The 14,837-nt window shown below is 37.8% G+C and overlaps 2 protein-coding genes across 2 annotated transcripts; both read right to left on the bottom strand.

Annotated features, from left to right (window-relative positions):
* Positions 1-1,219: 1,219 nt before the first annotated feature.
* On the bottom strand, positions 1,220-2,244 carry LOC140776595 (glycine-rich protein 2-like). The gene has a single exon (XM_073120344.1). It carries the CDS (start codon positions 2,152-2,154, stop codon positions 1,552-1,554), a length of 603 nt encoding a protein of 200 aa, XP_072976445.1. The 5' UTR covers positions 2,155-2,244; the 3' UTR covers positions 1,220-1,551.
* Positions 2,245-6,027: 3,783 nt separating this feature from the next.
* Positions 6,028-8,670, bottom strand: LOC140772175 (uncharacterized). Its single transcript, XM_073114106.1, has one exon. The coding sequence runs from the start codon at positions 8,380-8,382 to the stop codon at positions 6,463-6,465; it is 1,920 nt and encodes a 639-aa protein (XP_072970207.1). The 5' UTR covers positions 8,383-8,670; the 3' UTR covers positions 6,028-6,462.
* Positions 8,671-14,837: the final 6,167 nt, after the last annotated feature.

Genomic DNA, 14,837 nt, shown 5'->3' with positions numbered 1-14,837 from the left:
TTAATTGGGACCACTTATCCAAGATCTTGGTCATGCTGTGAAAGTAACAAAAAAGACCCAAATCTACAAAAGCTAGGAAAACTCACAAGTTGATGGCGATATCTGTAATGGATTTAGAGGGTGCCTATCTCACATGGAATAAGTGAGTGAGAAAAAAGAACAACTAATTGATGCTGCTTCCTAACATATTACATTTGTTAAAATACCAAGAACAACAATGAGAAGACATCATATTAAATTCAACATTAGAAAGCAATTAATTAGATAAAAGTTCAAAGGGCTATAATATATATAAGCAGAAGTAGACGACTTCAATACTCGAGGCTCATCAAAGATAGACAAGATTAATGTGCTAAAACTTAACGGCATTAGAATAAGAATATTATGACCAATTTCCTTTTGCCAAAGAAAATCAAGCATCCATTTGTGAGATATGCATCATATGCTCTGTAGTCGTATCAAATTCTGTACCATTCTCCAAAATTGGCATGACAATGGCATTTTATTCAGCACCTATATGCCTCAATGGAGACCTCAGTGTGTCACCGAAGGTCAGTGAGGAGCATATATTCCTCTTTCTCATCATTAAAAAGATAAAGCTGAAATGTTGGCTATAATAATGAGAGAGAAATGTAGTCAGCACGACAGAGAATTTCTTCATGCCATCCCAAAAGCAAGCAAGAATTTATTCATTTCTCCATACTTGACGAACTTTCTATTCCAGTAAAAAAATGTCAATTTTGCCAATAGATTTGGATCTACAACCTGGAAACATGAACTCATGAAACCCCCCATTTATTAGTTAATCATACTTTGATGTCATATTGCAGTTAAAAAATCTGTATTTTATCAAATAGATTTGATCTACAACTTAGAACATGAACTCATGAAACCCCCTTTTAAAAGTTAATCATACTGAATCAAATACAAGCGGTCACAACAATAATAAAGTACTCTTAGCTTTACGAACAGAAAGCGCACAGCCATGCAACTTTATTTCAGAAAGAAAGAGATGTAAGCAGCCTTAGCATTCTTAAATCATGCTGTTCCAGAAGGTAACTACATAGCAATAGAAAGATCCAGAACTGCCACACCACATAGTCCTGATCAACAACTACTGTAGAAAAGCATATGCCCAGGAAAAGATCTGGCATTTCACAGATCGTCTCATTATTTTGAGACAAGAGTAGCAGATCAATGAAATTTCAACATCTAGAGATGAAAGAAACTAAGAACTTTAATAAATTTAAACGGGACGGATCCAGATATGGCAAGAAATTACCTTGAAAACCAGTTTGTATACCGAGAAAAGAGAGCTATGCAGCTTTCAACAGTGCACACACACCGTCATCTATTGCACGTCCCCCTTTCCCCAAACACAAGACCCACAAAAGCAAACCACAATCCACTAGAACCAAGCACCCCAAAACCCAAATAGATGTCCATAACATTCTAAGGACCACACGAAGGACCAAAACTAGTCATCCTTCATCGACATTCTAAGACACCAAACTATTAGATAAGCCAAAAAGGATAAGATCGATACCCCCATCAAGCATGGCAATCCCTCGCGATATGGCCCATCTCGCCACAGTTGTAGCAAGATCGATCACCTCCTCCACCACCACCGCCGCCTCCACCACCGTACCTACCGCCACCACCACCTCCGCCTCCTCCCTGGTAACAATCCCTAGCCAAGTGCCCCGCCTCCCCACAAGTATAGCAGGCCCCACCTCCTCCTCCACCTCCGCCGCCGTATCCGCCTCTCCCTCCTCCACCTCTCCCACCTCCGCCTCTGCCTCCGCTGCCGTTAAACCCGAATCCCCCACCATATCCACCACCACGTCCGCCGCGTCCTCCGCCGTAGCCGTCCCTCCGGCCACCGCCTCCTCCTCCGCCTCCGCCGGAGCCGCCCTGGACGCTGGATCCGTCCGGTCCGGTGACGTCGACAGCCTTGGTCCGGCCGTCGTCGCCCTCGCTGATGGTGAACTCGACGGCCTCGCCCTCGGCTAAAGTTCGGAAGCCGTCGGCCTTGATCGAGGACTGGTGGACGAAGAGGTCCTCGCCGCCGTCGTCGGGGGTGATGAAGCCGAAACCCTTGGTTCCGTTGAACCACTTCACCGTCCCCTTCGATCGCGTGACCTCCACCGCCATTGGAGAGGAGAGGAGGAGAGAAACCCTAGCACAAGAGAAGAAGAGAGGAAACCCTAATTTTTCTCCTCCCTCCCCAATGTAGATAGTTATATAGGTGGCGTTGGAACTACGAGTTGAGATTTATAACAAAAGTGAGAGCAAACATCGACGGTTCAGGATTTGGGAGAATATGGAAATGGACGGCCCGATGGAGTTAGGGTGCGGATGTGCATTGACTTCCACGCTAGGAGGGCATTTTATTACTTTCAAACCACTATTTACAAGCGTCACTACATTAGACGGCTGTGATTTTCTCGAAGAATGAAATTACGTTGCCGATTCATGCATCGATCGCTGAGTTGACCGACGGTCACGAGAAACATCGTCTTATATATCAACGGCTAATTACATCGTTACCCTTCTCTATCATTTTTACCATTTAAATTTTTTTAATATATTATTAAATTCTCTCACATAATAATACTTAATTAGAAATTCTGATAAAATAATCTTAAATATTTTACTAAATTAATAGTATTCCAGGAATATCCTTCTATCTTTTTCACCGGTGGCCCTAACAATCTTTTAAAATATCTAATATCGGCTAAAGCAATTTACCCATCTAATTACTCAGTTAATTATTTATATTTTTTTAATAAAAAAGGGTTTTAATGATATAATTAGATAATTTAAGAAATATATATATTTACTCTTTTTTATTGAGAAAACTAAAATAATATAGATAATTTTCCAATTGATTCAATAGAGAGTTATTCTGAAAATAAAATTGAGGGAGTGAAAAGAGAATTGTCCCATCAAATTAAATTATATATAAATATAGTTGCAATGTTACACAGAGATACTTATATTAATATTTCGTAATACTTATCCGTGTCTAAGATGTCTTAATCCCTCTCTGGATTTATCTTCTATCCAATATCCGCTCTCAGTATCCAGTAGTTAACATTTCATGTACCTGTCACTGTTCAAGATTGATGGTTACGGGGATGATTTGGTAATTTGGGTAGAAAAACTTGGTGAGATTATTTGATAATAGAATTTCTCCTTGGCTCTCTAGTCTAATAATGGAAGCCGTTTTTATTCAACAAATAGAATAACATTTTGGGCCCAAAACCAAGTCAAACCAACCATGGCCCAGCCCAAAGAGCCCATATTGAGCTAGTAACGAGAAAGGCCCAAATTTTGTGATCCTATGCCCACCATTAAGGCTCACCACAACTATGATAATTTTCTTTAGGGATAATTCTATTTTCATCCTTATAAACTTTCGCCCTTTTTCACAACGACAATTTGAACTCTTTTTTAGTGCATAATGATTCTATAAACTATCAGAAATAACTTATTTGACCATTTTTATTAGGGAGTCGTTAATAGAAAATAATAATAGTTCAGAGATAAACAAATAATTATCCATTTTCTTTATCACCTTTAAATTTTATTAGGTTAAATATATTTTAAGTCTATTATATTACAAAAGTCACTTTATTCTCCACGAACTTTGTTTTATACCATTATACCCCGTGGCCGCCGAACATTCGAATAAGTTGTAATAGCTAAAATTTTCATTCGAAGTTGTCGAAGTTCAAATAAAAATAAAAATCACTTTTAACTCCGTAAAATCTTTTTCATATCACTAAAACCACCTATATATATATATATGTACACTTAATATAAATAAAATTGTTTAAGTCATTCTATAACCTCTTTATATATTAACGATGTTTATTTGGACCAGAGCCAGAGCATGAACATTTTACTCATGTTTCATGACATTTAAGCTGATCACTGTGCCTCTCACAATCATATATATATATATATATATATATAGGGGGAATTATAAGTTGTATTTCTCTGTACTGGTTTGATCTGTACAAGAGTTTTGCATAGATGCATGCACTATTAGCCTTCCACATAGAAGAGATCCCTTATCAAATCATGGAAACGTAACTGGAGTAAGTCCTTTCGGTCCTTTTTCCCCTTTGATAAACGCTCCTTTCCGTCCTTGTACTCCAAACTGTGCCTAAGAATAAGACCAACTTTAGTAAGGCTCTTTCCATGGTATTAGTAGTAGTAGTAGTTCTTAGTAGGGCATCATCTCTCTATCATCTTCATGCAAATGGTCCTTCCATTATTTCTCCATGCCTGGGCAAGTACTGGGGAGAGGGGAGACACACATGGCCATTGTGGGATTTATTCATAATCTAGTACAAACCCTAGCTATTTTAATTTGATTAGTTTGTTTACATGGTTTGGATTCTTTTTAATGGTACTAGAAGTAAGAGCATTGTTGGTTAGGTTATCTAACAATGAGGTGTTAATAATAAATGCACTTAAATTCATTGTTTATTATTTGTACTCTATAATCTTGTAACACATTGGCTACCTTACACATTAGACAACATAATGACTAGTGTTAATGTTGATAGCTGGCCTGCAATGGCATGTGGTATGATTCTTAATGTCTACCCTATGGGAATCCTCACTCACTTTAAAGGCTGGATTTGGCTGTAGACCTTGCAAAATTGTTGTCAATTCTAATAATTGTTAGGTATAATGTCACTGGAACCATAGCTATAACTCCAAAGAAATAAGATACACTCTTGGGCGTGTGGGCATCATTGGAAAATGTAGAAAAGAAAGACCCAAATTGGAAAAGATCATATCCACAACCTTTGGTGTATCTATATGTTTTTAAGAGCTTTATAGAATCATTTGTAGTTTGTTTTCCATAAAGGTATTATTAGCTTATCCTTGTTTTTCTAGCATGAATAAGTCAAGATATGAATAAGGATATGGAGCTCACTTATACAAGCAGATAAAGAGAATAATTATGCAAATGGGATGCACGTTGTACCAAAGGGCTTGCAATATTGGCAACCTCATGGAGGGCATATGAAAAATTATTAGCATCCTATGTGGTGGAATCCATTTGCTTTGACCTAGCTAATCTAAATATGAAATCTAATATATATACACACACTTTATGGTAGGCACATCTTTGCATCTATTAGGAGAAAAAGAGAGTGAAACATGGAGGCATGAATGATGAATAGCTGCAATCTTGAGGTTATGGATCAGAGAGATAAGATGCAAAGGTTTTCAATGGATCTATGAAAAGATAAGCATAATAATCAAATTGCAGTCTTATTCCATCTAAGAAGGAAGTTTCACCTAATCAAACATAGCCAAGCATCAGAAATTCAGAGTCTAGTACCACTTGCAGCACACATAAGTCAGCAGCCATCCGCATCGTCCTCAGACCGATGATCCTGCTGTTCGATGAATTACATGTGCTAGATGAACGATGAAAGCAACCAGGACAAGAGATTAAAAACATTGTAAGATTAAAACATCTAAATTAGGATTTGAAATCTAGAAGCAGAATCTTTTTTTGTGTAAGGACATGATGAAAAGTTATCAGAAATCAACATCTGCAAGAAAATTTAGTGCTAACTGCCAACTGAGAGTTCATGGTACTCCATGCGAACGATTCATACAGAAAGCTGAGGCGAAAAGGACTAGGGAATCTATATAAAACCTAGACTAAGACTCCAAAGGGGTGCATTGACAAGGTCCACTCTTTTCATCACATTAGATAAGCTGGAATAAGTCACAGAATATTAGCTGGTCCAAAGGGATGATGTGCGGTTATAAAGAATTAGAAGAGAAAGGTCATCCATGGTGAGAAAATCATTATAGTAATCTTGAATCTGATGACAGAGTTTATAAAAGTCTAAGTTTATGAGTATTCCTCCTTTACCTTCTAGGCCTAAAATTTGAGGAGCTCAACCTTCACAGTGTACAACAATAAATGGATGTTTCTTTTCATGTTCCAAACAAGCAAGAAGATGAAGTAACCAACATCACAAGCAATTCAAGAAGCTTAACCCTTTTAAATTGAAGCAATGCTGAGCAAAATCAATATACATTATCACTATCAGGCTAGAAGAAAGGAACATATTTATCTCAAAAAATAAAAATAAAAGAAGAAGAAGAAGAACAAGAAGAAAAAGAAACTATATCACCACCAACATGAACGAAAGGTTCCAATTTCCAGTACTACTAGGCTTCCGGACAAAAAGTCGAACAAGAACATGAAACCTAGGCCAAGCATAAGAACATAAGCCAAGCAGACAAATTAATTTGATGACTATTATAACTGTATTGGGGAATGGGATTGATTTGGTATAGTCTTGAGAGTTTTGAAAGAAATGATTGGGATTTATATACAGTACTGGATACTCTCTTGAATTTGGAGAACAGGATTGCATCTTCTTCATACCTTCCCCTGATTCTTGTTTTGCGAAATCAGTGGTATGTTTTGACACCTCTGGATTGGTAGAGCTCCAATCTGACCTTTGCATCTGGCAACAACTTCTCAATTGTAGGATCTTGAATCATGTATGCCTGCTTTGAAGCCCATTCTAGCACCGTAAGCACCTCGGCCTGTGCCAATTCCTCGCTATCCGGCACATGGAGAGCAATGTAGCATAAGAGGATGAGCGCCGCAATCTGAACGACCTGCTCCGCAAAATACACGAGCTGGACTAGATGCTTGGCGCCGCCCGCATTGATGATCGCTTTGGAATGGTCTAAATGAAGGTAATTCTCCGTGCATGCGAACTTCGTCAATGCGATCGCCGCCTCTTTGGACACAGCTCCCTCCCGCTCGTCGAGCAGCCTCACCAACGGCCCGATGATCCGCGTCTCGGTCGCTCTGAAGGTCCTCGACAAGCAGCCTAACGCGACAATGCAGGGGACGAGGAGGTCATCGTAGTCGGCCTTCTCGACGATCCTAAGGAGCTGATCGACGACCGCCCTAGCGGTAGGGGAGCTGGGCTTGAATGCCGACCGCCGGAGATCTCCGTCCTGCTCCGCGACGTGGCAGATCTCCATGAGAGCCATGGCGGAGTTGTTCTGGACGTCGTCGGCCCCCTTCTCCAGTAGCACGGCGAAGCAGAGAAGCGCCTTCGATTCGGTGATGCTCTTGCAGATGGCGGAGTTGCCCTTCGCGAGCTGCCATAGCGCCTTGGCTGCCATGGCCTTCATGTTGGCCTTGGTCTCCGGGTCCTCGAGCTCTCTCCCCTTCATGCTAGTCCCAGATAAGGAAACGACGTGCTGCTTCGTTCCGCCGTTGATGCAGTTTGAGTTCATCTTGCTGGATTTGGCGGACATTGTGGATTGGATCACGGAGTGCATCTGGTTCTTGGTGCATTGGTTCCCATTCGGATGTTTGATCAAGCTCGGCTCCGAGCTATCAATGGCGGCATTGCCGCCGCCATTAGTGGTGGTGTTGGCGCCATTGCTTCTATTGTCCATGACGACGGAGTGGATCGACATCGCTTTGGAGGGGATGGTGTACTTGCTGTGCTCTTGAACCGTCTCGAAGGCGAGGTGGCCGACGAGGAGCCGGATGACGTTGTGCTGGGCGAAGACGTCTTGGCATTTGGGGTGGTTGGCGGCCAGCTCGGAGACGGCCCACGCGACCATGGCCTGGACCTTCATGGGGCCCTCCTTGAGGACCTTGGCGAAGGCGGAGCAGACCCCGGCGAGGACCATCTGCTCGACGCTCTCCGGATCGCGGCCGAGGAGGCCGATGGCGAGGGCAGCGCTCTCCTGGCCCTCGAGTTTGCCTTCCTTGACGAGGCGAAGGAGTGGGCCGACGCCGTCCTCCTCGATGATGAGCTTGCCGTAGCGGTCGTTGTCGCGGGCGAGGGAGACGAGGCTGGCGGCGGCGTCGCCGCGGGAGTCGAGGGACCCGGTGTGGAGCGTCGCGATCTGCTCCCAGATGAGGAAGAGGATGGGCTCGTTCTGGGCTATCGGGGGGAGCCCGAGGTGGGCGTCGTCGTCGGCGTTGGTCGACGAGACCCGGAGGAGCCAGGAGACGTCGCCGATGGAGTTGTCGAGGTGGGTCGACATCTTCTTGAAGGCGGCCGCGGGAATGATGGTGAAGACGCGCTTCATCAGCCCATGCGCCCGGCACTTGGTCACCAGCGCCAGCGCCTTGTCCAGCACCTGCTCCGTGTCGTCCATGATCCGCCGCGCCGGCCGCTCGTAGAGGTCGGCCCGCGCCGCCTGCCGGAGCAGCACCGCCAGCCGCTCCGTCTTCGACTTCAGCTCGGCGCACTCCTGCTTGAACGAGTGCGCGTCGTCGGCCCACTTCGTCACCTGATCCGCTAATTGGATCGGCTTCGCCAGGATCTGCTTCACCCCACCGTCCCCCATCATCTTGTCCTCGTCTCCTCCTCTTCCTCCTCCTCCTCCTCGTCGTCGAAGATTTTTAGCTCTCAAGATCTCTCTCTCTCTCTCTCTCTCCTCTTTACTTTTCGTTTCTTTTCTCCTCTTAGCTTGAATTGCGGAGGAGGAGGAGTGGGAGGAGGGGAACAGAGGATGGTTTGTCTGAGCTGGAATTAGAATTTTGCGAAAAAGACCAAACGCTTTCTTTCTTTCTTTTTTTTTCCTTTTCCCTTTACAAGGTCAAACGCGTTTTCCTCCGCCTCTCTTCTCCTTTCTCTCTTCCCCTCCTCCCTTATTTTTTAATGTTACTACTCCCTTTAATGCTTATTTATAGTGTCCGTTTGGTTAGTATTGCCCCTTCGAAACTTTTGTTTTTCTCACAGGACAATTACAAATAACGCCCTTTGTTTTAATTAAATTATCCACAAAACCTCCCCTCTTTTGTTATTTACAAACCAAGCCACACTATGTTGTGAGCTAGCTTCAATTTAACAACACAAATTCCATATATTTTTAAAATATTAGTTTTTAAAATTAAATTGATCTGAGAGTCAAAATGGAACTTTTGGAGCTTGGGCCGGGGCCGAAGCCGAAGAGAGGTCTAGAAGGCCGAGTGGGCCAGCTCGGATTTTACGGACCAATAGAAACCATTGGCTCTGGCTGTCCCGTGCCACGTGGTGTCATGGAGCGATGGAAATTGACGGGTGTACGGTGGAGATGGGCCACCACGACCTTTCTCGATCGGGCCGTTGGGTTCGGTCTGACTGCGAGGTTTGGCACTCACATTTTCATGCTCTTCATCGTTTTCCATGCCAACTGTCACGCTGTAATAGTTAACAACCGCACCCAATATGATTTTCTTTTCTCTTACGGTCAGATTATATACTATTTCTTTCTGGGGTTTTTACATAATTACCACCTTCAAAGTATCATAATTACCTCCCAAATCATTAAGTACTTTTCAAAATATCATGTCTTTAGTTAATAATCACAATTAGAACTAAATCTAGATTAAAAAAACTGTTGATAAATATTTACACCCTAGACTTTTTTTTAATAAAAAAATAGTATTTTAGTTATTTACTCGTGTATGTTAACTTTAACAATAATCTAGCTGAAATATTCAATTAATAATTAACTTTGAAAGAACTAAAAGATTTTCATGATATTATGAGCCCATAAAACTACTCTTTTCTATACACATAGGCTACAATAAATTTAAACAATGCATGCACATATAAAGTTCATATTAAAAACAATCTAAATATCATCCTCCACACACACAGATGGTAGATGGTGAATTTAAAGCTATAATCTTTGATATGAGCTGATGAGATCCAATGATCAGAATACATTGATGGATCTCTGGTTCAACTATACTTAACATAGGAATGCTAACTAAAATAGTGCATTTTAGTTATGTTATATATTTACCGGTCTTCCATAATGTTGTTTATACCTGAAAAATACTTAACATATATTATATATGAATGGGAAGATAGTAGATGTTAACATGTGGATTTTTCATATAACCACATGACCTAAAATTTAGTAGAAAGTTATTTCCCTTAAAATATTAGAAAATCAATTAAGCTAAAGTTATATAATTAAGGATAATAGAGGCAATTTTTGACCCCTCTATCTTGTGAACTATTTATCTCTCACCTTCAAGCACAAGCATTGAATGAGATTAAGATATCATCTCCATCATATATATATATATATATATTGCAACCATTTCTCATGCCATGCACTAACCATTGTTTTGTTCGACCGACGGCATCTTTATTTCCATATACACAGTAGTGTGTAGCAACTTTGTGAAGAATAGGAGGAGAAAGAAGAATTGTAGGTTCAAATGAAAAAAATTGGGAATGTATATAGTGAAACATGATATCTTATACTAAGTTTATCTTAAAAACTAGTTTTAGTTCTGATACTATGTTAGGTGATCGATTAATTCAAAACTTAGGTTGTAAGAGAAAATTATGTATGGAATGACTCGCTCAACTAATTAAAATTCTGAGGGGCGAACAAAAGGGGCATTGAGTCTATTATCAAAGATATTAAACATTTAAGTAACAATTATTAAAATTATAAAGTTAACGATATACACATAGAAGCTAGTCAAGCTTGGCTGGCAAATTGGGATGAGGGATATCTTTATGAATTTGTATATAATCCGATAATTAATCGATAATCCATAAAAATTTCTTACCTTTAACAAAATGAAGCTATATTTATTTATTAAAACTTGCATAAGAGAGCTTAAAATCAGTAACATGCTTAATAATTACACTTAATGTTACATAAAAAATAGAGACATTTTAATAAATAATTAAGATATTTTTTATAGTGGACCGATAAGAGTAAGAAGAAGAAAAAGAATAATCGAAACGATAAATATAAAATATTAGACAAGAATAAGAGGAGAAAGAAATAAGTATTCAAATAAATTATTATTTAATTACTATACTAGTATAAAGAAGCTTATACGAGTAAATAAAGCCAAATATCATAACCTTTTACACTTATTACTCTAACTTTATGAAATCTACTTAATATATCCATAAAATAAAATAAAACTCCCATTTCCGAAAAAAAAAAGAGAGATAAAAGATTCTATGAAACATATGTTGATGTTAATGAAATGACATAACCATATGTTAACTAATGATCACAAGCATGCAAAATGTAAGTTTGGTATGGTGGCCAATCAATCCTCTGGTTAATTGCCAATCATCAATTGCTAAGCATCTCAACTCTCAAGTACCAGCTAATAGACAAGAGTTAAATTCATAATTGCCAAATCATATCTGTCACACTCAATGTACAAGTTTTACGGGAACTATATATATATATATATATATATATATATATATATATATATATATAAGGAGATATGAAATGCAAGTAATATTAGCACATTGCAATTTGCAAGAATATAAATGAGTATATATATTTGTTTAGTTAACTACTTTTTCCTTACAAAAATAATGTAACATTAGTACACACAAGTACCAATGTATGATGAGAATCTATCTATGTGGTCTCTTATTATAGATAAGGATGCACAATTTAGGCCTTTCTCATATTTTTGTTTTCTTTCTTTCTTTTTGTTTGTGTGTTCAACTAAGTGCTACTAGTATGGTTGATTTCTAATTTCAGAGCTTTAGTTCTAATGCAGTAATCTCTAATGAAAGAACACAACAACCATGATCAAAGATCTCGGATAAGATTCATGACTCTCGAGGCAACGATGATTTCTGATAAAAGAACATAGCAACCATGATTAGAGATCTCCTATGAAATTTGCCCCTAATATTCTCTAATCGCTAATAATGTTTGAATAAATCCCTTCGGCTGTAAATCTCCTCAATCGTGTTAATCCTTGACCTACGGGTATTTTTTGGTTGGTAAATCTGTAGAGAAAATATCGAAAAAGCTAATTTAAGTGAGATTAAAATTGTTCAATTTCCGACAGGCATTTTGACACTTAAGATTCCCATTCAAACATATGTATGGTTGTTTCAATGCAAAGTGATCATTCCAAAGCCCAATTGGTATTTTCTTATACTACTCCAAATGTCATGAAGACATTATTAAAGTATTCGAATGCCTAAGAATCATTCCAAAAACTATTAAAAATATTCTTGAAGCATTCCAAAACTTTGCGAAGTTTGTCTTATAATACTTGAAGCATTATGAAACATTCAAACACTCTTTCCAACCATAGAAGTGTTTAAAAATCATGTGATAAAAAAATCAAGTCTTCCATAGGCATGCTCATAAAAAATTGGAATAACAAAATCAAGCACATTTAAAGTAGTCACACTAAATTATCTCATAACAATGTAAAATTATCGAACCACCAACGGTGACGCCAACTATTGAGAGATAGAAAAGCCCTAGTCTAAATAAAGCATAAATTTGATATAAAATTTAAAACCCAAATCAAAACAATGATTTATGTCTAACTAAAAGATAGGCATCCCTTTATTTTAGTTGAAGCACATAAATAAGGATCATACAATACTGAACTCAGTGGCAATGATTGATCTTATAGACCGAGTTTAAGCTGTGAGCTTAATTTTTCTTAATATAATTTTTAGACAATCCATAGGTTTAGATTTGAGCTATGATTTCCTACATTTATATTGTCATCCTGGGTTTGATACATATGCTTTAGTTAAGTGTGCATATTTTGATATTAAAAATCTATCTTTGGTGTTATCTTTCATACTATTTCTTCGTATTGTATGCCATTAAATTTATACTCTCTCTTTTGATCTAAAAAAATATATATTTGAATCTAATACCTAGTGGGAAGGTGGAATTAATAAGAAAAGATTCAAATAGAGGACTTTTTTTTTTTATACGAAGATTTAGAACTACTGATGAGATGCATGACCACCAATGAAATTTTAAGATGCCAAAGTGATCGCAGGTCAACTAGAATCCAGATCGTGTCATAATTATTCCAGGTCAAAGCTCAGCAATTAATACCTCAATTGTTTTTTATAATTGGATTAGAGTTAGAATACCAAAAGTCTCATTACTTTATACTTCACAGATCCCAATCTCTTCCAACTAACTAAACATCAATGGCCACCTTTTTTATAATCAAACAATAAGTTAAACAATTAAAAGAAATAATTTCATCAGTCTGTTGAGAAGTGTTTAAATTTCTATCTTTTTTATTCATGATAAGTGTTTGGCAACAATAAATTATTGGGGTATTGGTTCAAAACTCTAGAAATTTTAATTACAAAAAATAGAGGAATAAAGATGATTTTATTTTTCTCCCTAAAAATTTTATATTCATAATTCTATTATATCCAAATCTTCAATCAAATTAATTTTAGAATACTATCCAAATTCCTTAGAAATAAATACTTCGAATTTTTATTATAGAGTTGTCAGAGAAAACGATAAAATGCCCTTATATATTTGGTAGAGTGAATCAGCCTAAAATCATCGAAGCATAAGCGAACAATGGGGCTGCTGATTAGTTTGCTAATTATAGTAGAACCATAATTTATGGATGGGAAGTTTTTCTTCTGATCTTTTTTAGTTTTTGGTCTCTGATTCTAATATTTTTTTTTTATAACTGTGGATGTTAATCTATAATATATTTTCTATTTTTCTTAATAAAAAAAAAGCCTAAAATATATAAATATGGGCATAGGTGTGATTTTAGTGACAATTGCTATGCCATTAGCAATCTTTGCTGCTGTGTTAAAATTAGGCCCATTTATTCCCTTAAGCACAAAGGCCTAAATCCAACATGAGACCCATGACCACATTAATCCTAAGTTAATACTTTCACAAACCCCATATCTTATTATGCCTTGCTTTCTATCGCCAAAGATAATATAATATCATCTTAAATCTTTGAACAAGAAACAAGCATCATTCCAACGAACAAGTCTACATACATTAATTAAGATTACCTTTAACGCTTTTAACGTCACCCATGTTTCTAGAAACTAACTGCTTATAATTTATCAACCACCTCCTTATAAATAATAATAATAATAATAATAAGAAGAAGAAGAAGAAGAAGAATAGAATTCCTTCTTAACTGCTACCGTAATTAATGGTGATTAGGGTTAATCCCACAATTTATTGTCCATAACAAATTTACAATTGAGGGCCAAGATATTAATTCATAGATTATTCCTAATAACAAAATAAAAGTTCAGAAAAATACTTTAAAGATTAAAAATACCATTCTCTAACAATTTTTTCTTTTTTTCTTTTTTGGTTTTACTAGATTAAAATTAGGATTAAGTTCGTTTTGCCGTCTGTTAATTAGAGTAGAGAGATGGCACATAGTTTACATAAAAACTAACCATGTATAGTGGGCCAGGCCGACACGCCCCCGGTTTGCATTAAAATGTTCCAATTTCCCAACACCGACTGGCCATCAGATTTAATTATTTAAAAGTTCACAAGCACCTTGTTTTGTGGCATTTGAAAAAGACTTTGTTTGCTGTCGGCCAACAAATGTGCCCCTCTTCCAGGTACGCAGCAACTAATTCCCACATTTCTCCATTGATTTGAGAAACCAATTAATATCCCTATTATTCCTAAAATATGGATCTGTTCTAAAATAGTTGTATAATAATTATGTTTGATATTGAGTTTTTATTTTTTCAAAGAAAGTCTCTATAGTGGTATTATTCATTTCAATATACCGGGGAAATAGAACGAGAGCCCTAGAAATAAGTCTCACACTTGGTTGTAGTACAGAGCAACAGTTAAAATCACAGTAAAAATAGAGGAGATAGAATAATGCTCTAATAGTAAACAGTACAGCTAGAACAATACGAGTCTTGAGAAGTCTTCGATAGGGTTTCAGGCACGCCAGTGACGAAGTCCAATGAATTTAACAAAAACACCTGAAACCCTATCTGAGTATGTGCTGATATTGAGTTAGTACA

This window comes from Typha angustifolia, chromosome 2, assembly GCF_048772165.1.
Source record: "Typha angustifolia cultivar Huaian chromosome 2, ASM4877216v1, whole genome shotgun sequence".
Taxonomy (NCBI): domain Eukaryota; kingdom Viridiplantae; phylum Streptophyta; class Magnoliopsida; order Poales; family Typhaceae; genus Typha; species Typha angustifolia.
The sequence above is the reverse complement of the archived record's forward strand: the minus strand, read 5'-3'. Positions and strand labels throughout refer to the sequence as shown.